Raw genomic sequence first — 23141 nt, forward strand, 5'->3', positions numbered from 1 at the left:
CAACCCTGACTTTCAGGAGTGAAACCTGAGTTTTGCCGGAAGCTGTGGGGGCTAACAGGTAAAAATGGTGTGTCTTAGATCTTTGAATGGATCCTTCTTTTTTTTCTGCCTACAGACTGGCTGATGCATGGTTTGAACACTTGCTATAAACAGCATTACTGAGAAAGTTGAAAAAACAGATATATCAATGACTTTGTGCATTTCATTTTAGAAATAACATCATAAACTTGGCTTTATGAGCAGAGCTCAAGGCCACTGTTTATGCTTTATGTTTTGGATAATTTTTGAAGCTTTTTAAAAAGCAAGAAATTAAGTCTGCATTTAAAAATTATAATGCAGAGCAGCTCAACTAAGATGTTTTGAAAACACATTTATGTATCAGGTAAACACCAAGGAAGAGAAAGGACATTAAAATAAGTAGTTTTTAAAAGACTTCTTGGAGTTGACTTATTGACAACATTGGAGCTAACAAAGAGTGACTAATCAAAAGTAAAAACTGTAAGTTATCTAAAACATACAGATCTGATTTCCAAGGGTTTTATGATTGTCATGAAATCCAACCCAGCACAGAAAGGGAAAGACATAAACCTAGAGCAGCCAAGCCCCAGCAGCAGATGGAACATATGTGAATATTCATATGCCACTTTGGGCAGCAGATAGTGCAGTGTTTACACTAAAAGAAATGTGGATACCTCAAAATCTAATTTTTTCTGTTATGTTTGGGAACAAAAAAGCCAAGCAACCTCTTGCAAAGTTTTGAACACTGGCTTCTGGAAAAGGAAGGATAAAGCTAACCAAAACTCGGAAAGGGTCTGGAAATGTGAGTAATCTTTATCCAATTTTTTTTGTAAGGGTAGTGGTAAGAAAGGCTCTTACTTACCTTCCCAATCTGCCATGTAAGGAGCTTCCTCAGCTTCCTTCTCAGGAGAGATGTCATCTATGAATTTTCCTTCTTTCATAACTCTAGTAATTTCTCTGAGTTGTTGAAGTAACATTTTTTCCTGGTCTGTTGTAACATTTTGTGTCCTGCTAGAAAATATTAGACACCAGAATTTAGTCCACTGTTATTGCAAGTTATGAGAAGAGGTTGAACCCAACTGAGGCAGTAGCACAGTCTGATGAAAACTATTGAGGAGTGTGATCCTTCCTCAACATCTGCATGTGCTCTGCACTTCAGCTGGGTATAGTTTATCCCTCTATCCAAAAGCCTGCAATTTAAACAGGTAAAGGAAGGCAGGTAAAGCCAATGTGAGAGCAAGATGAAAGTGACACACAAAAGAGTTATGATATAAAAGACATTACAGAAATTTCTTGCCTGTGAAAGTGAGTTAGGTAAGAATTAGGGTGCAGTGCCTTGTATGAAGTATTATAAGGAAATGAAATTCTGAATCTGTGCTACATGTGCAGCTTGTGAGGCTGATAAAAATTTCTCCGTTGTTAGCCTCAAGACTCTAAAATCTCTCATTATGACCATTAAATTTGCAAGTTGGACAGATCATCATGTCATTATAGAAAGTCAACAATGTAGCCTGGTGGGGAGGTGGGGGCAGAAACAGGAAGGAAGATAGAAGAATGGAAAGAAGGTATTACAAAAGTGTCACTTGCCCTTTAAAATTACAGGGACTGAGATTTTTATCAGATGTAAAGTGAACTTTTTACTGGTTCTGCACTGCTGGATCTAGTAATTATTACTGCTTAGGTAATACAACTGTAACAAAAATGCCTCCAACAGATAAGATCATGTAGTCCTTACATGTTATTTTCTCTGCAAAGAAACAAGGCTTCTAAAAATCTAATGGACAAAAAGGTGGTATTTGGAGGGGGGTGCTCTGCAGTCTGCTAACTCAATAGGCCAGAATGAGAAAGGCACCGGCTGCCACCAGGGGTGAAAATGGTTCTGACCATTGGTGCTTGTTTCATCTTGAGTTTAAAATTATGATGTCTTGAGGTTTAAGTCATTCTTGAGCAGTAATGCCAGTTCAAGGCACTCTTCTGGAGCTCTTTTGGATCTGTGTAGGAGTCAGAAGCTGCTGCCCCCAGTTACTTGTAAGGGTGGCCCTTGGCATGCACAGAGTGCTGAACTGCAGGTGGGATGTGAGGTCAGACAGATGATCTCTGGTGATCCCTGGTCTGGAGAGCAGACAGACAGACAGATAATCTCCAAAAGCAAATTCACTGAGTAGGCTACTCAGTGAAGCATAGGGAAAAGATGGGAAGAGAGGAGCTGGAGGCAGATTTTGGCTTTAGGTCATGTAAGCCTCATTTTAGTTATCAGAATTCTAATAAACTTGCAATGTCCTTCTTCAGGTTTTCCTCTTACCAGCTGCTGGGAGTGGAGCAGCACTCCAAGAGGTACTTTGTGCCACTCTGCCTAAATGGGAGTGATGGTGACACAATGGCCACTCCACTAAGGGCAGCAAAGTCACCCTGGTTTAAAGTAAGATTAGCATCCTACTGCTGGTTGGTGTGATGGTGGTGGAAGTGCTGATCCTGGGCTGGATATTGTACACAGCTGTAACTGAACTTAGCTCAGGAGCTGGTTTGATCAGCACCAACCTAGATTAAACTGCTTCCCTGGGATCACTTTTCTGCATTTCCACCAAGGAGCACTTTGCCCCACAGATATCAGAAAAACTGATATCTCAACAGTACACGTAGGTTACACTGATTTCCCCCAGGCTGTGGTGGCAATCTGTTCCACAAACAACTGAATGTGTGACACAGCACCTTCCCAAAAGCCTGGCTTATGCAGATGTGGAATCTGAGATGTGAATTAAGAGGCCCTCAAAAAGAAATGGTTTCATCAGCCTTTGACCAAAGCTGTGACAGAATTGCTGAACTAATCCTCCTTTAACAGACAAAACTGTACCCAATTTGAATATATATCACTTGGCTGAAGACAGAGAGGCCTATCTCTTTAGCACACTGGGCAGATAAGCTGGCTCAGATAACAGGATCAGTCAATGCAGCTGCATCACTGTGGCATTTCATACAGGAAAATTCCCAATATGTGGGATACCCTCATTAGAAAACACTCCTGTCTTATTGCAACACAAGGGCTCTGTATTTCAGAGTATTCCTCCTCCAAATACCTTGCTTAAAAGGCAGATTTCCCTGCAGAGAGGGAGAAACTAAAGCCCATGTGTTATTTTGACTTCATTTCAGGCCTCTGGGAAGACTTACTGTAGGTTGCTGGCAGTGTGTAAGACATCTGGCTGCCTGCACATGGGAGATTTACCAGGCTATAATGCACTTAGGAATACTCAGAGGATAACAGATGCAGAAGGTTTACAGTTCAAGAAAAGGTCATTATTTTTGCTGTCTGTATTTGTAGCTCCCACACAAGTATTATTTTTCATAATGGCAATACTTACACTTTGTGGAGTCCCAAAGAGCTCACTAACAGGTAAAGTAAAGGCTTCTTATTCTTACTGTGAGATTAAAACATTTCCTAAAGAGCCATAATGATTGCAGAGAAAATAATCTAAATAATCTAAAATGGCATCTCAGACATGTTAACTGGTATTTTTTTTAGCTTCATGATCTTAAGGTAATCACTATCAGAATGCAGCTACATCCAAAAAATGGCAAATGGCACCCCACAGAGCCTCTCACTCTTCCATCACCTTTACTCAGTTTATCATAACAAAGAAGTTTTTCCAGTAGACAGCCTGGTAAGCAAGACTTTAAAAACAGGTAGGAGATCTGCATTATTTCTCTTACCTAACTATCAGAAACAGAAATTTTTGGTTACATTGTTGAGGACCTGGCCAGGCAGTTCTTCTTTCCTCTTACTTTCTTTACCTTTCTTCTCATTTTTCTTACACCATGCTAGGCCATATTAAAAGTACCTGTACTTGTACTTTTTGATAGTTTTGCATTTCTGGAAGGTTGTTTCTCTGCTTAACAGTGTAGTAATTCCAACTGGTTTGCTGATTTGGAAGAAAGTCCCCTCAGTTGGTTTGGAGGTTGGCCTTCAACTCATTAAAAAAAACAAAAAACAAATCCAAGTTTCTGGCTGCTGCTTTCTACAACACAGGCTGGCTGTTGCTTTGCCATACCTGGTGTAAAGGGCCATGGTCTCACCTGGGGTCTTTCAGCATTAGTTGAAGCTTGATACCAGTTATTTCTGTCTCTGACATTTCTGTGTAAGGGTTTCTGTTTAACTGCAGATCAATAGATAAAGCTCAAGTCATTTTTACTCTCTTATTCTTTCCTTTTTATTTAAATCCATCAATATCCAGATTGAAAAGCCTAGCTCAGTACTCTAACTACACTTTCTAACCATAGGTTTTATTTTAATAGATTTATCCAATATTAGTGAAATTAATGGGTAGATTAAGAAAGCTTTAAAGTGTTTGAAAACAGCTATTTGCTCCATCAAGAGGTGCTTTTCCCCTCGTCTTCAAGGAGGCAACATACAAAATGCTTAATTAAATTCAGATTCTCATTTCCCCTGAGACCTTTAGACCCATCTATATAAATAGTCTGGTTGAACAAAGAAGGGAAGTTCTACTAAATAGAGGCTTTGGGCCAATAACACAGAGCAGAACAAATACTGGATCAGACCCTAAACCGATTTTCTCAGCAAAAAAAAATATTCCATCCTGAGAATCAGCACAATATCTGGGCAGTTCCTAAGCCTATTTCTGTCAGCTTAGAGGAAAGTGTAGAGCATTGTGTCAGCTCTCCAGCACAGGGATGAGTGGCAGTCAAAGCAGGATCCTTCTTTCCACTGACAAAACCAGGGCACTTTAGGGGCTCTCCCCCTGGGACCTGGCTGAACAAGGGCAGGTTGGGCACCTTGTCTGCCTGAGACTGCACAGGGCACAGCCCAAAGTGGGCAAAACTGCACTCAAAGACAAGAAGTTTGAGCCACAAATGAACAAAATGTGCATGTTCCACACAGAATTCCTACAGGATGGGTTAAAACAGGCCTTGGTTGATCCAGACAAAATTAACATGATTTACAACCAGAACAGCTCTCATTTTTTGCAAACCTCACCTTCATAGTTACGGTATTTCAGTTTTCACACTGCAGATAAGGAGTGTCCTATTGATCTATTCTTTTTAGTCCTTATGAAAAACATAGACTTGTTTCCAGTGTTTCTTTGTAACATAGACTGGTGATATCAGATTTGTAGGAAACATTAATAAACATAATAAAATTTTGAATGCTGATTTTACAACCCTTTGTCTTTTATATTTAGAAGCAAATGCATGAATTTAGAATGGAACTAAGTTATGTAATCAGATTATTATACAATTCTGCCTTAAAGAAAAATGTTATGGTTATTCTAACAGGAATTTACATAGATTATAACAGCATTTCAATTTAGGAAAATAATCCACAGAACTGGAAAAGAATAATTCAGGATATTATTTTGGTCACATAAGACAGGCTGTTTTATGTACTTTAAATGTAGATGGTTTATCTTCTTTTTACATATATCTGTAATTTTCTTCCACACACTGTACAAAGGGGGGAGATAGGGATAATTGCTTTTCTAGTTAGGGAAATGAAGTTGGAAAAATGATTTATTTTATATATAGATACTGAAAAGAAAAAGAATTGGGATGTGTAAAATCAAACTTTTACAATTTGAAGTAGCAATGAAAATGCTTTTTTAATATAGATAATGGAAGAAGGTTTAACTTCTAATCAGAGTGGAACCTCTCCTTAAAATACTTTAATTTGAAACACACCTGTCATACGTAGGTCCTACTCTGTTGATTAATTTTTCCATTGCTTCTTCTGTCTCTCTCAGTCTTTCCTGAAGTTGAGTGAGCTCATAGTCAGCTGTAAAACAAAACAAAAAAAGTCCTTAGGAGCCTTGAAAATGTATCCCTGTCCCAATATCACAGGTAGCAAATGCTGTACCAAACCAAACTGCCTTTTAGGAAACAGCTTAGAAAGTTCTACCTACCCTTCCTGGCCTAAGAAGGTGAAGAATATTACCAATATTACACCCATTTAAGCAGCACAAAGGCACAATGGAACTTCAACATAGTAGGAATGGAGAAATCCATCAACAAACATCCTGCTTTTACAAAGACCTCTATCCTGCATGGATTGCCATGACTTAATGCAACACTGATGTAATTATTTTGCATGTCTGAGACTTTAAAAGAAGAGGAAGGGGAATTGGCAGAGAGAAAGGAAGTTACTTCCTCCAAGTCACTATGTAAGTGGTGACTCAGACTTCAGGTTCCTAATCCAGTGACCTGTCCCCTGCTCTGCTACAGCTTGCCATGAATGCTTTAGGAATATAAATGAAGAGCTCTAGAAAAAAGGCAGAATAATTTTCACCATTGGTTCTTTGGGATATAATGATGTCAAAGTAAACTTACTGCAAAGTTACTTTCTCTCACCAAGCATCAGAGAAAAAAATATAATTACCACTGCTAATATATTGCCCAAAATTGCCAGGCACAATCTACAGCACTAAGTACATTAGGTATTCCTAATATGTGCATTAATGTCAAGAAAATTACAGCTATGTTAAGAGAATTGCCTTCCTGCTACCACTTTCTATAAAGCCTTAAGTACTTTTCTTTCCTATTACAGTTTAGCCAGCTAAACACAACACATTTAAATGCTGTAATGATAACTACTGTTCCAATCCTCAGTAGTAAACTTATTAATTTATCTATTAAGTGCCTACAAATACTTGAATCTATCTCACCAATGTTTAGGAAAAATCAAATTAACATTTCAGAATACTGCTTGCTCCCTTTATTGCATGCATGAAAACTCTGCATTGCAAAAAAGGGACAAATTAGGGAAGTGCCTGATGATGGCTAAGAATTCACCAATTCAAAAAAATTAAACTAGCTTTCATGGTATCTTTCTGTGCTCTTACTAGACTGTTAGGGATTATACAACAATTATAGCTGGACATCCTCTTATCCATTTTTAATCATTAGTGACACAGCTTTTCAGCAAATCCGTGCAGTTAATTCAGCAAACCTCATGAAAAGCCATTTCTTTCAGAGGGGCTTGGGATCAGGCTGCTATCACAGCCTCATGGGCTGAATGGGATTAGAAAGTGACACAGCAGTAATTCTTTTGAACTCTTGCTCATTCCAACACAGAAGATCCTGGATTGGTTCTTGGGGTTTTTTTGGGTTTTTTTTTCTTGGGTGGGAGGGAACACCAGCTTTACAGTGCACCCAGAACTCAAAGAACCCTGTTGGACCATTACAGAGTCAACAGCTACACAGCTCCAGCTCAGAGCCATACTCACTGATTTTCCTCTTCATGTTCCCAGGTGTAGCAGGGGGACATTTCCGTTCTGCAGGAGTAGTTCTTCCCTTGGAAGCCAGCTGATGAGGACAAGAACATGGCCCTTCTATGAGTTACAACAATAGTAATAGATAACCCCAGAGGGAATGGAAAAAAATACAAAAAACTGAAATAGGCCAGAAGGCAGCCAGGAAAAAGCACACCCACCAGCAAAACCATGAAATATGCCTGGAAGATTTTGCCAGCTGAAAATTCCTATCAGACTCTTGGAACAAATAACAACATGTGACATATAGAGTATATAGAACGTGTAGCCACATACAACAGGGAAAATACTATGTGTATATTCAAAATTTATCTAACATTAATCTAGATGTGCACATTTTCCAGGAGGAAAAAAAATCCTTAAGAAATTTTAACAGGTCAGAAGCCAATGCGGGATCAGAGAAATCCTTCCTTGCATTCTTAGCTAGTCTGTGCAATAGCAAAACCCACAGGATACTCCAATATTTTGACCACCAGGCAAAGGTCCAGCATAAGCATTTTTTTGAGCACAGCTGAAATGGAACAAGGTGCTGAAATGAGAGTATAAATTTTTTTCCCAAGTTTTTTATTTCCCCGACTTTTCAATTTATGTTGCCTTACCTTAAATAAAATGTACAGAATATATAAGAAGATGCCAAATCCATATATAGGGATAATCTGTCCCACAAGGCCTCTTCCACTTCCACCAGTGCTTCCACTGCCACCTCCACCTGCCTTGGCCTTGGCAACTGCTTCAGTGAGGTGAGACCTTGGGAAATGAGGGACAGCTCGGCCGTCGGGAGTGCCGTGGGAATGCATCCTCGGGGGAAAGCGACTGAGCTTCCCTGCAAAAAAACCACACAATGGTCATTTCCCTTCTCTTGCTTTCCACCCTTTTACACATAGCATAAACCTGCAGCAGGTGCAAGTGGCCTATTTTCTCTGCTTGTTAATTCACCAGCACAGAAGAATAAGTAACTTGTTGGACTAAGTCTGTAATCTCAGCCCTCAGTCTCTTGTGATGTGCAGTGCTGGGAGTTAGGTTTTACTTAAAGCCATTTACTCCTAGCAATTTTTCTCCTACACAAATAGGAGTAGAACCACACAATTAAAATCTCCTGATTTTAAGCAAAGAAAGAGCTGGCAGGGCAATTAAGAAAGCAGGAATTTTAATAAGTATATTCCTGTCTGAATACCCAGCAGATCAGCATCTCCAGCAGGAAAAAATGCCAGGTTCCTACTTCTTTCTCTCCCCAAGATCCCCATACAACATATCAGTTTTCCACTGTGAGCCTGATCTTTCAATACTGCCTAAAGGCATTTAATGTATAAATGTATTAATATCCAAACCATTATCCACCTAACACCCTGACACACGACTGCAGTGTTTGCTCAGCAGAGATTTTTGGTTATTGCCATAAGAAATAGTATTTTACCTGATTTTACCAAGCGCGTAATGAAAGATTAAGAAAAGTGGTTTTACCTCAAGCTGTTCTCCTTAAAAAGGTCTAAGGTAAAGCAGTGTGAGACAGGAGATTGAATATAGCCTGGGACATATTATCTTTGGCATTTTAGAGGGAAATGAATTTAGAAGTTTCTAACCTTTCTAGGCAGAGCTAATTTAACACAAGACAGGAGAGCAAGCATAAATGGATGTACAGATAGTAAGACTGCAGAGAGCCTGAAATGGTGCTGCAAATGATTTCACGCAACTGAAGGGCACAAGAACCTCGATAAATTTAAGCTCATGCATTATTCCATTTTCTTGCTGCCATCAATTCAACAGTTTTGCTGTGAAATTCACTGCTTTACTCCTCTGTGTAGTTGATATCCTGCTTTCCAGCCTGGATGGGCACCTGCACTTCCTTCCATTGACTGGTGAGCTGAGTTACTCAGCTCCTCTGCTGTGGAATTTGGTGGTGGAAGGGGCTGGATGGAAGCAAGGATGGGGATTGCCAGGCTGGGCTGCAGCTCAGTCCCTGATCCCAGCTGGAAAACTCCCCCTCCCTGGCACACCTGGCCTGGACACTGCTGCCTGGTGCTGGGACAGGCTGCCTGTGCTTGCAGAAAGAAAATGAAAAGCAGGTTTGAAGTGGTGCTGCTAATAACTGACTACTTCTGCGAGTATGCAGCTGCAAGTGCTTTTATGAGACACAAGAGAAAAATTTAATTAACATTTGGTCTTGCTAGGAAACACCATCACAGGCAGCTAAATTCCTGAGCACAGAAAATTGCAATAAGCACTTACTAGGAAGTGGTATCAATAATTCATGAAGTTTCACTATTAAAAACACATTTTTCTTGTAGATGATAGCACACATTCCATGAGTTCTTTAGTGTAACTGCCAGGGTACCCTACCACTGACCAAGGCCACCCTCAGATTAGCTTAATTTTGAGGAAGCTGTTATCAGGCACCTAAATTTTAGTGAATTATTCAAAGTCTGTGATGGAAAGCATAGCATGTTATTTACAAGAAAGTCCCCCTGCTCCAGCAGCAATGCCCTGCAGCAGTAGGTCACTGTGGAAACGAGTGTGATGTCGTGCAGAGAGCAGCAGCACCAAGGTGGGGACGAAGCAGCAGGGTAGGTAAACACTTATAAAATATCTTACACTTATGCAAATATTGTTTATTTTTTTAAAAACAGAGAGATTAAGAAAGCAGAAAATAATTGACAGGGGTGAAACTGCATTTACAGCAGATAGTTTTCTAAATTATCCACAAGGCTTCATTTGTGCTTTAAAAGGTTCAATTCATTTAAATATAATCAGGCCAAGAGGACAGACACTAGACATTTCATTATTAAGATAATTTTAAAAGGGAATTTCATGACTCCTGTTTCTAAACCTACCCTATTGATTTTACACTTCTATAATTATTTCCTTAATAAACAAATACTGTCTTCCATAGTTTTTTACTGTGAAGAACCCATGCAAATTACTCAGGAAATTGAGGGCACAGGCAACTTGAAAGCAGCATATGCACAAGGCTCTTGAATGCACAGTATATAAATGGAAAATGGAACAGGTTGGGTGCCACTGTGACCTGAACAAGATTCCACACTTGCAGGGATGAAACGCATTTCAAATGGAGACAATAGCATACAGGAACAATAACATCAAGAAAATGAAGTGACACCTGATGAGCACAGAGGGCATGTCTTGTGTCCTTATTTGTGCCCTACCCAGCTGCCAGTGGGGCTAGTGTGTAGTTCAACAGGACATTTTCCTGTTCTGGGAATGCTGTGGGACCACCCTGGTTAGCTTTGAAGGATGCCAAAGTGCTGCTCTGCTTCTGAAATATTTCTCAACTCCCCTGTGACAGCCTGAGCAGACAGATTGCTGTGTGTGGTAACTCCCACCAAGCACACCGCACCTGGCTTTGCAATCTTTTAACTTAGGATTTATCCTACACATTTAATAATGTTGTCAGCTTTAATGCTTCAAATCAACTTTGCAAACCAGCTACAGGGCAAGCAGAGCATGTTTTGTTTTGTTTAACCCAGTCCCTTCAGGAGCTTGAAGTCCAAAAATGAAATGATACCCTAGAAACATTTGTGGTGTTTAAAACGCTGTAGTTTCTGAGTGTAGATGAAGTTCTTAATGGCATTTTCACATGAGAATGACTGTGGGGTTTTTAATTTTGTAACAATATTAACAGCTGAAAAGAAGCAACTGTCTTAAAACTGTACTTACAACACAATGAATACAACAACAAACGAGATGATGATACTCAGATCATTCAGGCATCTTTTTTTCCATGAAAGCTGCTATGTGTTCTACTTAATGGGTTTTAGAATTGTTACAGGGCCCAACTCAACTATTTATAAATTTTTTTAGACTTATGTTACTGTACTATTCAGCAACTCTTAGTCTAGATAATATGTGTCTCTGCCACATCATTTTCTTCAGGACACCAGCAGATAACTGATGTGTGCATTGCACAGATTCAAGTTGAGCAAGGGGGTTACCTGAACTGTCATATATTGTTTTTGTAAAGCTGATGCCACTTGATTGTTTGCAAGAAAGCAGAGTCTGCTGCTGTCAGGGAGTTGTAAGGTTTATCTGAAACTCCCAGCTCAGAGAGTGGCTTTACAAAATGTGTGGCATTTATTTATGAACACTAGACTTAAAATGTACTTTTAAAACTGCTAGTATGTCTCTCTTTTGCTCCTCTTTAACAAAAGATAAACATTCTAATGCCTGTCTATGAAGTCAACTAGAAATGTGATACAAACATAGTAAGTTCTTTAAGTAAGCTTTGTCATATATGTGAAATTATTACTGTGAAAAAGAACAACATTCCTGTCTGGAAGATAGTATTAACTTCTATAGTTCAATGCTCACCATTTTCCTAAAAGAGACCTCTGAAAATGACTGTATTAGAGAAAGTTCCATTCCCATGCCTAAAGCCTGTTTTGATAAAAAGCCTTCTGGTAACATTGAGTTCTAACAAACAGTACTAAATTTTAAGCATGTTTTATTCAGAGACATTTTGCCCCCAAGACTACCATAAGCACTTTATTAACTTCAAGAATGACATGATTACCTCAAGCCCCTGAAACTCCTGCAGTTATCAGTGCACTGAGGAGGACAACTAATGACAGAGATATGAATTAAGTGGTTCAATCAAGATTTATTCTTCCAATAAAAAAATAACTTCAGGTGAAATACAATTTGGTCTGCAGAGCAGGTGTAATGAAATCCTTGCCATCAAGTTGAAAACACGGGCTATAAACTCTCATCTGAAACCGACCAGCTGAGGTGAGTTATTGCACCCTCAGCCAAAGGCAGGTGCTGGGCTGCAACGGGGAACAAACCTGTGCTGTCCTGTGACCTCTGCAGCAATGATGGGGACTATTTACAATATTGAGGATGCAGAGAGTATTTATGTTACCCAATTTAAGCATTTAACTGCAGCTGCAGGTGGTTAAGCCACCGCATCACAGCACTGCTCAGGAACAGTGTGCTAGAGTAGGTACGAACATCATTCATTCAACACATGGCACTGAAAATAACTGGGGGGCACTGAAAATAACTGGAGGGCACTGAAAATCATTGAGGACAAGTTTGTTGTCAGGATTTTTAAAGCTGTTTTCCGTCAGATCAACCTGCAGCCAAAGGAAGGAGCACCACAACATTTACTGATAACTGCTTGACTGCACTGCTGTGGGAAAATGGAGTGTAAAATTCCATCATCAGGTACCACTGTGGGATCTGCTGGAAGATGTGCAGGGGCAAAGTCAATGGGGAGCCAGGTTCCACCTCCCAGAGCATCTGCTCCCATCCCTGCTTGGGGCAGGTGACTGCACAGTCCTCACCTGGGCTGGCTGCTGGGCCTTTATGGGGTTTTCCAGCCTGCAATGGAGCTACACACCTGCAGATCTACAGTGCTGACCAACCTACTTTCAAGTTCTCAAAAGTAAAAAATAAACGTTGTAACCATGAAAGGGCTGTTGTGGCATGGAAATCCTATATTTGGCTTCAAGGTAACACTGTTTTTAGCAGTAACTTCAGCCTGAAGGTCCTTAGAAAACCGTGAAATGGATAACTAAATAAAATCCATGTCACTGATGAGTGCAGACATGGAAGAACCAGGCTGTTGGAAGGATGCAGAAGGCAGTCAGTGAGCATGAGTCCTTGTGGGACAGCACCCTGAAAAACTGTAAGTTCTCTGTGCTCCCATCAGCCTCACCTCTGGCTTGTGGGCAGCCCTGGCAAAACTCCTTCTCTGCCAAGACCAGGGGCTATGGTACCAGCTTCTCTTGTGAAGTGCCTTGGGCAAAAATAACCTCTACAGTACAAGGCAATGGGCATGAAAAGGAAGGGAGATGTTTGTATATCTCACTCCTTGAGAACTTAGAGGACATGCAGAGTGGGAGGGCAAGCACGGGGATACAGCCTGGGGGGCCACATGGACAGGACTAAAATAATGAGCCTAAAACAATGCAATCAAACGGCCACAGCATTGTGAGGATCTGGTGCATGAAAACTAAAGTTTAAAACGCTGGCGTAGGAAACTGAACAATGAAGACGATTCAAATGAATTTTTATTTCATATGCAACAACAAAAGCATTCCATACACAAAATAACAAAATAATGAAGGGAGGTAATGCAATGAAAAAAACCAAAACAAATGGAAAAAGTGGAATGAATATGTCACTTTTCGGGAAGCTTTAATACCTCGCAAATAAATAAAACGGTATTTAGAAGTTTTTAAACTACTTAAAGGAAGAAAGTAGATCACAGCGGTAACTACGAGTGACTCCTCCGGCACTGCACGCGTCGCTAAGGGATGAGCACGGGGGAGAGACGCGCCAAGAGGGAACCACGCTACGTTTCCATTGCGGGCGGCGGAGCTCCCTGCGGGCAGCCCCGGCCCCTCACGGAGCCCCCACAGCCCGCCCGCCCCGGGCTCACCCCCAGCGGGACCGCGGCGTCCCGGCGGGGGATTGGGGGGACAAGGAGGGGCGGCGGCGAGGAGCGGCCTCTTACCCTCGGGCGGCGCGGCGCCGGGCTCCTGCCTGCCGCCGGCCCGGGGCAGGAGGGTGCGCGGCAGGAGCAGGGAGACGCAGAGCACCAGGCAGGACACGGCGGCCACCCGGCAGCACGTCCAGGCCGCCATGGCGGAGCGCGGCGCAGGCGCGCGCAGGCGCCGCGCGGGAGCCTGAGGGGAGCGCGGGGGGAGCGCGGGAGAAGGAGCTGGAAACGTGTGGGGATGGCAGGGAATGGAAACGTGTGGGGATGGCAGGGACTGGGCTGGGCTGGGCTGCGGCCCTGGAACGGTGTGGGGATTGCAGGGAATGGGCTGGGCTGTGGCCTCGAAGGACACCCCTGAGCCTCGGACAGCGGCGGAGGGAACATGCAGCTTCCCTTCTTCTCCTTCAGTGCCTGAAGGGAGCCTGCAGGAAGGATGGGGAGGGATCTTCTACGTGTAGTGACAGGACCCAGGGGGAATGACTTCAAACTGAAAGAGAGTAAGCTTAGATTAGATATGAAAGATGCGTGATGTCTTTAGAAACAATTTGATGGGTGTTAATGTCTTTAAGACTCGTTTCAATGTCTCCACTGACTTTGGGCAGCGGGTTTGCTGCAGAGTGCAGACCCGACAGCAAGGGAAGGCACAAGCCTCAACTTCAAAACTTTGGGGTAAAACAGCATGTCCAAGGGGGAATATGTGGTAGGCGGTCTGGGAAGGCTGTGCCTTCCTAGTACCTCAGCCAGTGGGAAAAGGAAGAGGGGAACACGCAGCCAGGAATTAGGATAAAAGAAGGCTGATCCTTCCAAAATGGAGAGGAAGAAAATCCTGCAGGTGTGCCCCACTGGATTCTCTCTCCCTTTATTCGAATAAAGATGAAGGACTCCTCAGCCTCCTATTTGAGGACAAAAACCTCTGGTGTTTGTATGTTTTCCTCGAAACAAATGCTCTCAAGTAACCCCAGCAGGGACTCAAATGATCTCAAGAAACCCCAACTGACCTCAAGAAACCCCGGATTCCGGCCAGGGTCAGGAGTGGAGTCGGCAAAAAGAAAAACCCAAGCAGGATTGCGGCTGGAGTCTGGAATGGAGTCGGAAAATTGGAAAATCCGGACCGGATTCCAACCAGATTCTGGAATGGAGACAGCAAATTGGAAAACCAGGATCAGATTCCGGCCGGGGTCCAGAATGGAGTCGGCAAAAAGGAAAACCCATTCCGGACTCTGGCCAGGGTCGGGAGTCAGCAGCAGTTTTGTTAGTTGTTTTTTTTTTCCCCAGGGTGTTTATAGCATCATGGTTTTCAAGATCTCTTCCAACCAAGACCACTCTGTAATTGTTACTTACCCCCCTGTAACAATTTCCCAGGCTCTGGTCCTTGCTTGCTTGTAGCGCTTGGAAGCTTTCTGGGGGGATAAAAAAGATCTGCCCTGTGTTTCCCTGCTCTGCAGTGTCACAGCTGGTCTCTGATGGAGGCAGTGATGGGTAGGTGGGCACAGGGTGCACAAGGCTTGGAGCATCCATGGGAGCGTGGTTCTCATTCTCCCTGGTCTGACATGAGGCCAGGACCTTTCCTGTGGCAGGACCGCTGGAGTCTGGGCAACCAGGTTGCAAGGGCAAGAAGGGAGTTTGGGTAAAAGCACTGCTTGAGGCCATGGCTAACCTGGATTGTTATCCAGGTTTGTTTCCTTGTGCATTTGTTTCCTTCCTTTGTGCATATGGGACAGATGTAGAAAAGTTCAGACCATGTTTAAGCTTAAATCAATTTACTTCAACTATCTTAAAGAACAAAAATCAGAAATGTGCATATATGTTCAAAAGAGAGTGTGAAATATACCTCTTGTCAGTGCATTTGTTTAGGGTGCTGCTGTGCAAAGTCATCCTGAAACCAGCTCCCTATTGCACTAACAATAAAAGATCAAAGAGGGAAGTTCAGTGTTTGTACTTGTTCATTTTCACCGACTTAAGCAAAAAACTGTCAGTCATCTCAAATTAAATTATATGGTTTTGTATTTCCATTATATTTATATTACACTGTATTACTGCAGTTGAATTAGACTATTTTCCATGGGGTCTGGGCTGTGACTACTGAATTTAACTCACTTTACGCAAGAGCTACCCTTAATTAGACTTGAGCTGAGAGCAGAATTGCTTTGACTAACGCTGCAGACCACTATGGCAGCAGAATACCACAGGCTCTTAAATTACTTCGAAAGAGATATGAGCAGCTGGAACTGCATGGACACTTCCAAAAATCCTTCTGAGTGAGCACCTTCACTGTGGGAAGACAGCAGTCCTTGGTCAGACCCCACCAGCCTGGCTGGACTGTGTCCTTTCTGCACCTTCACCCATCCCTCATTCACCAGGTTTCAGGCTTCCCACAGTAGGATTTCCGGGAGTCCCTGCACTGTTCCTGGAAATGGGAATTGTGGGAGCTGTTGTTTTGGTGTCCATGCCTCTTTCCTAAACTTGTCAGCAACTCTTGGTGCCTCCAGAGGCCAAGTTAACAAGTGAGGGCATCAAAAGGAGCGTTGCCTTGATCAGAAATGTGTCATCAGTTCACTAACAACAAAATTCCCTCATTCCATCATGAAAAATATGTTGTTGTTCTCTAGCAGTTTACAATATTCAGAAACAAGACTTATGTAGCAAAATACCCTTCAGCCAGTAAAACAGATATTCAGCAGGTACCGACAGAAATTTCTAAAAAAATTATTTTGAACTTCTGGACAGGAATGCCAGAAAGTAATTTAGTTTTATTCCTATTTATTTAACCTTCCTGTTTTCCCACCTACCTGTCTGTCTGCTATGACATGCTTAATGTCTTTTCCAGTTTCTCCTTATTATGGGACAAAGCTTGAGAGGCAATTTAGCCAGTATGAATCAGAGGTGGGGTTTTTTTCCTTATTTTTATGCTTTTTTCTTTAAGGATGTTCTTGGGCTATTTTATTTTGCAAGACAGCTCAAAACCCAGCAAACGAGAGTGGGATTTGTGGAAATTGTAAACATTCATGCTGCTATCCTGGCTGGCAATATCAGCAATAAAGCAACCATCCCTTTGCACAAGTATTTGTAACTTATTTTAAAATTTTACTTTTTGTGGAGGAAGGGTCATCTTCAGAAGGCAGAACATTTTCCACATGTGTAGGTAAGGATCTACATGAGCCACAGGAATACCAAATTTGGGATTATGTAAAGCAATATTCAACTGTTGTGGAAAATAGGAAAGGCATGAATGCTCGAGAATGATGGCTGATAATTCAGTGAAGAGAAAATTAATGTGAAAGAACTTGAATGAATCATTTAAAACCTGTCTTTTTATCTTTTTTTTTTTTTTGGTTGCTCATTCTTGAGTGGCCACGTATAAATTGCTATAAAAATGAACAATCTCTGATATAAATGTAAATCAGGAAGAAATTTCTTAACTTAATCAAACTAACAAATGACACAAGAGCTTCCTCATTTTTCTAGGTTTTGTCAGAAGCTGTGCTGCCACAGCTCCTCACCTAAATTAGGGAGGTACCCATGTGCATGCTGCAAGCATTCTCACTGCAGAGTATCTTAGTAGTTGAGAGCCAAACGCTGCAGTAGTAGGCAAATGCTAACAGCAGCGAGAAGCTCAGGAGCTTGTTTTGTGAGGAAGAATGTAATTCCTTGGCAATTCCCAGAGCTGTTGATTAGCTGCAGAGCAGGCAGAAATCGCTGGCTGGGCTGTGCAGGCAGAGCTCTCTGGGAAGGTCTCCGTGGTCTGCAGAAGGAACTTTGTGCGCAGCACAGGAGCTGGCACAGCAGCAAAAATGGGTCACATCCTCCGTGCCTTCTGGGGGCAGCCTGCAACAACAGTGTGGCTTCTTGTCTTCTGTGCGTGAGCAAACCTATCTGGCACCTCTTCAAGTCTTCCTCTTGCTGAGAGCTGGAGGATTTGCCCCTAAATGAGCAGAGCTGACTAGTGGCTCCACGGTGAGTTGTTCAGGTAGATCCGGCAGCAGATGGGATTGCTTGCACAGTGTGGTCAAGAACACATCCTGGCACCTTTCTTGGTGTTACTGATCAATGCTCTGATGAATAATTCTGTGGCCATTCTGTCACCAAAAAAAAAAAAAAAAAAAAAAAAAAAAAAGCATTCTGCTCCAATTAATTAAACAAACTGATATGAATTCCGCGCTAAAATCGCACTTTGCATATCCATAATCTCTGCACTACATTTTATGTATACTTTACCCTTGGGTAAAAATTTGTGAGCATATAAATGCTTTCTCATATAATCTTACTAAAGCACGCTCTTCCCTATAAATATTCATACCACTGCCAAAACATTTGCAAGCTTTCCCCAAAGGTGAAATATGTGTAATGTACTTTGCCTTCTGGGTATAAATATTATCCAATACATTTTGGTTAATATGAATACACTAATTATTCTTGTAACCCTTTTTAAAAGGGTCATCCTCATGATGTGAATTTTTTAAAAATGTAATTACAGTAATTGGATACTTAATCTAATTAAAATTGGCTTTATCTTTAATGGGAATTTTTCTAAAGAGGCAGAATGACAATTGACTTTCTGATAATCACTGTTTTCTTTCAGCTGGAGGATGCATTTAGTACAGTAGGAACCAGAGAACATGGCCTTTTTACCACATGCCAACCACCTTTAGGGCCAGTTAAACTACAATTTTATCCATTACCAGGCAAAACTTCCAATTTACTTAGAAATAAAAGTTCTCAATGCTGAATTGATTTCATTGTGGCTCAGGTAGAGGTAATTTAGGGAGTGTTTATGGTGCTGATTATGATGCAAGGCGTACCTTAGAGAAGATGTTGCACAGGGGGAGGTGCCAGCTTCCCAAAGCCTGGCTCTGTTCAGGGATGTAGGCACAGTCATGCACAATGAGCTCCTCTGTCTTGGGGAGGTGCACCTGCATGGACCCCAGCACGCTTGGGGTGCATGTAAATTCTCACTGACATCAGCAGAACTCCAGACAATTTGGATTATCTTCTGTGTTTATAACTCAGTTCAACATTTCTAATGTGCTCTCTCTTACAGGCACTTTCCATGCAGAGTGACAGGCAGGACTGCCACTGTTCAAAGAACAGGGAAAATTATTTTGAGTCCACACTGCATCCTTCACTGTGGGAAGCCAAGGAGAACTACTTAGGAGTTGTATAGGAGAGTGGAGAAGTGGGTTCACGTTGCTGCCTTCAGACACCTGTGACATAAACATTTATGTCTGCTATAAAGCTGCTGCACCTTTTAGGGCCTTTCCTTTACTGGAAGCCAGGCAAGAGAGAAAGGCCTTCAAGGAAAATCAATCAGCTGTTTTGTGGGCTCAGCTTGCCTGTGGTGTGTTCATATAACTAAAGACAGACATGCATTCATAGAGGAATAAATCATAATCATCTACATCTACAAAGTATTTTCTAAAGAAAGAGTAGCAAAAAAAATAGATTACATAGAATGGGCCAAATCATGACCTAGTGCAAGGAGACACCCCTGATTTTGATATACCTATATTTGACTGTCCTTAGTGTCTGCTGGGGGACGATCTGATTGCCAGAAGAGCCTTTTGGGTTTTGTCCCTGCAGCCTGGTCTGTGCCAAAGTGAGACCAGACACCCTGCAGGATGGCTGTGGCAGTTCTGATAGGAAATCTGTGCCAGTTTCTCTGTAAATGCTCTCTGCGCCTCTCCCATGGGCCCGGCTGCTGTGCCTGGGGAGTCACCTGGAGCTCACAGACCAGAAGCATCAGCATCACATTTCCTTAGGAAGCTGTTCTGTGTGCCCAGACATTTTCCTCGGGAAGCTGTTCTGTGTGCCCGGACATTTTCCTTGGGAAGCTGTTCTTTGTGCCCAGACATTTTCCTTGGGAAGCTGTTCTGTGTGCCGGGACATTTTCCTTGGGAAGCTGTTCTTTGTGCCCAGACATTTTCCTTGGGAAGCTGTTCTGTGTGCCCAGAGAGCTCCTGCTGAGCTCAGCCCTCTTGCAGCCCCCTCGGGCAGGCAATCAGCTAATGAGCAGAGAGAGCAGGTTGTAATACTCTGCTACTTTTGGGTCAGGGTGAATAAATATGTGTCTGCTTCTGCTGAGCATGTGAGGTAGCAGTGGCTGCAGAGCTGCTGAAGGAAAAGAGTGTGGAGGTGATGCTATGATTGAAACACTGAGTTTCAGCAACAACCTGTACGTGGAACACATGATAGCAAGGAGACTTCTAAGAGAACCACTTATGTACTGTGAAAGAATCATAAATTTTAGAGTGAAACTAGCCCTGATTAAAAGAAGCGTTTCAATTAAGAAACAGGTACCAGGAAAAGTTGATCATAAAATGAGTGCATAAGTTCAAAACAGCATCAGAAGTACCAAGGAAGCCTCAAGTTTTATCTCAGAACTGCAAGTAGGCTCAAACCTTAGTTTTCAGCTTATGAAAAACATTTGCCATATGAAAAAATGTTGGTGCTGAAAATACCAAAAAGCATGTCATTCTCCATCAGTTTGTTTTATCAAAGTGATATCTTTGTGCAAGCTGGACATTGGATAAAGAAATAAGGATATTATCTGCTAGCCTTCACTAAGCTTGAAGATTCCAGGTTGAACATGGAGGCAGTATTGAACTTTCCAGTGCACCTTTAGTGGCAAAACCCCAGTGCCCTGGCAGGTAAGTGATCCTGTACCTGAGACACACAGACATGGCAGCATGGGGAGGTTCTGCTGCTGTTACAGAAAGTGCATTTTTAGGCCTGGCAGTCCTGCAAAAATGCTGTGGGAGGAGAGGACAGGGAGCATTTTTGTGGCCAGCAGTGTGAACTGCCATTTTTCCAGACCTGAAGAACCTTCTGGTTGGTGCTTTTGTTTTGAGGCCATTATTAGCTACTCAGTACAAAAGAGCTGAAAGCACAACAACTCACTAGAAAAATCTGAGCTCTTCAGAAATAAATTTTTGGAGTGCCATAAGAATTCCTGTCCCTATTTATAAGGCCAGTTCAAGCTACACTTGCAGTAGCTTGTGGCTGAGGAATCTTGGCAGATGCCCATCTGAATACTTAGAAAAACAGAAGTGATGTGGATTCACAATCTGTCTTGGGTAAGATCTCTGCACTGCTGATGTGGTCTCCAGATAGGCTTATTGTGAAACTAATATCAAACATTGCTCAAAGCATGAGAGAAAATTATTGCTGGCTGAAGGGAATAGATGTGTCCAGGGAGGGAAAAAGAGTCTGTTGCCTCACTTCTCTTTGCAGACATGCAAATGTTCCTCATCTATCAGTGGTGCAGTTGCAGGAAGAGACTGCCAAGTAACCAACGTGACATCCATTTATCCTAGAAAACCACAGGAAAAGTTTTTTTGCCTAAAAGAAAACTGCTCTTGTCTAAGAAAAAGGTCTAGGACAAAATGTGATGTAAAAATCTTACAGAGATCAGGTGTTTCCAATAAAAGGAAGGCCAGATATGACTTTTGCTTTGACCATAGTCACAAAAGTGGTTACCACTTTCCAAAATCCTGCTATCCACAGGATTATTTCAGAGTCAATTCAACACTATGCACAGTGAGAAATGAGCAGGCTGGGTAGGCTGAGTGCTAGCAACTTCCTTTGCAGCAGCTTTGATATCCTACATGCATCACAGGCAGAAAAAAACCATATCAGAACCCACAGGACTAGTGAAAGGCTGTGCAATTTTTGGATGTCTCTGAGGTCAGCATCCCTGCAGCACACAGAGTGTGGTGGGAGCAGGAGCTGTGCAGCTGGAGCTGTGGGTGGCTGGCTGACAGAGCAGCCTATGTACCTGTATTCCAGCACTGTGGAGATGGGAATGGGCCCTGCTGGGTGTGGGTAATAAAACATGAATAGTTCCCACATAGCTTCTGCCCAGCAGAGAGACAGCAATTGGAAGTGAAATTTGAGTAAAAAAAAAAACCACTTGGTTTTGATTGAAAATATGAAAATATCCTGAAAACAAGGCATGAAAACCATAACATTTGAATAAGAAAACTAACCCAGCACCTAGAAACATGGGAAGTGTACTTGGAGGTGGGGGAAATCTTTCAGCACAGCCAGAACCACTGCTTAGTAAGTTGGTTCAATGCTAATTATAACAGGGTGGCTCAGAAAAGGCCAAGAAAGCAGGCACAGATCTACAATGCCGTCTCCTTTCAGATGAAAGCTGCAATAGAAACCTCTTTACTGCTAAAATCCTGTGGGCAGAAAGCAGCTGTTCCTGGGTAACTGAGTGCTGGGGGCATTAATAAAGGATTAATCCTGCAAAATTCCTTGGTGGACAACCCATTTTGTGTTTAGGGTTATGCTTTGTAAAGAAACACCAAAATGCTGGAACACTTGGTCATTCCCACCATCTCCTTTTGATCGGAGTAGCCCACAACACTCCACACACCACATCTATTCTTGTTCCTCAGCAAAATCCTCTGATAACAAAGAGCCATGCAGCCATTTCTGCACCAAAACCAGCCATCCCAGCAACACCTAAAGCCTCAAAATTAAGAGCTTGTTGGCTTTTGTACTTAACCTCTCTCTTGCTCTTGAAAAGTTTCTTTCAAGGTGAAAAATTTGGGAGAACCATTTCAGTTTTTCCAGGAGATGGCAGTGCCACTACAGAAAATAGCTGAGTGGTTGAGCTGCTAAGGTGACTGTTCTGTAATTTGCCAGTTTAAAACTCATATATAACAAGTTTTGATTTTTTTTCAAAAATAGATGATCAGATAATTATACTTCAATGACTGTCAAAAGCAATAATGATAGCACTCATTACAAGTTTAAAGTGTGTCTGAATTCCCAAGGGCTCACAACAGGCATTAATTCATCTGAATGGAAACAGGAGACATAATTGGGCAGTAACTCATTTCTATCACATATAGTATATGCTATAATTAATTTTCACCTCACGTTTTCACACTGGATGTTGAACTGGCCTCCTTACACCCATCTCCTCTGGCTGGGGCAAGTGCAGGTGTTGCAGGAGTTGCAGCATCAGGCACATAGGCAGCAAACTCTGGGTTCAATCTGAGGAAATGCGATAGCACATCTGGCAATACCCGGCAAATCTGAAGTAAAAAGCAGGTGAATAAATGTATTGCAAATTAATAAGGAACAGAGCACTGCACCAGATGCAGTGGCATGCTAAGCACATTGCTAAATAGATTGCAATATGCTAACTAAACTGTCTAAAATATATTCTTGCTTTCATGAACTCTGTGAGCTGATGCCTTTAATTTTCAGGTTGAGCTTGATTTCTGATTATTTTTGTCACATCATATTTCAAGGATTTTGTATTATGATTACCTGTGATTTACTAAAAATAACAGATCAATGAAAAGATGCAGAACTTACTGTGCTTCTCGTTCCATTCACTTATTATATTTTTCATAAGTCTTTCATTACAAAAAAAAGGC

General features: G+C 41.9%; 1 protein-coding gene across 2 annotated transcripts in view; it reads right to left on the reverse strand.

Moving 5' to 3' along the window:
* The window catches only part of RIC3 (RIC3 acetylcholine receptor chaperone), a 29902-nt gene extending 15973 nt beyond the window's left edge, over positions 1-13929 (reverse strand). Inside the window, exons 1-5 of one of the 2 annotated variants that reach the window (XM_005486637.4) lie at positions 13765-13929; positions 7892-8115; positions 7248-7326; positions 5707-5800; positions 881-1026 (exon numbers count right to left, since the gene is read on the reverse strand). In XM_005486637.4, coding sequence (XP_005486694.1) covers positions 881-1026; positions 5707-5800; positions 7248-7326; positions 7892-8115; positions 13765-13894 — 673 coding nt within the window. In that variant the 5' untranslated portion in view covers positions 13895-13929. Of the gene's footprint in view, positions 1-880; positions 1030-5706; positions 5801-7247; positions 7327-7891; positions 8116-13764 lie in introns of both variants that reach the window. The other variant, XM_005486636.4, reaches the window with a different exon arrangement.
* Positions 13930-23141: the final 9212 nt, after the last annotated feature.

Source organism: Zonotrichia albicollis, chromosome 6 (assembly GCF_047830755.1).
Source record: "Zonotrichia albicollis isolate bZonAlb1 chromosome 6, bZonAlb1.hap1, whole genome shotgun sequence".
NCBI classification, from domain to species: domain Eukaryota; kingdom Metazoa; phylum Chordata; class Aves; order Passeriformes; family Passerellidae; genus Zonotrichia; species Zonotrichia albicollis.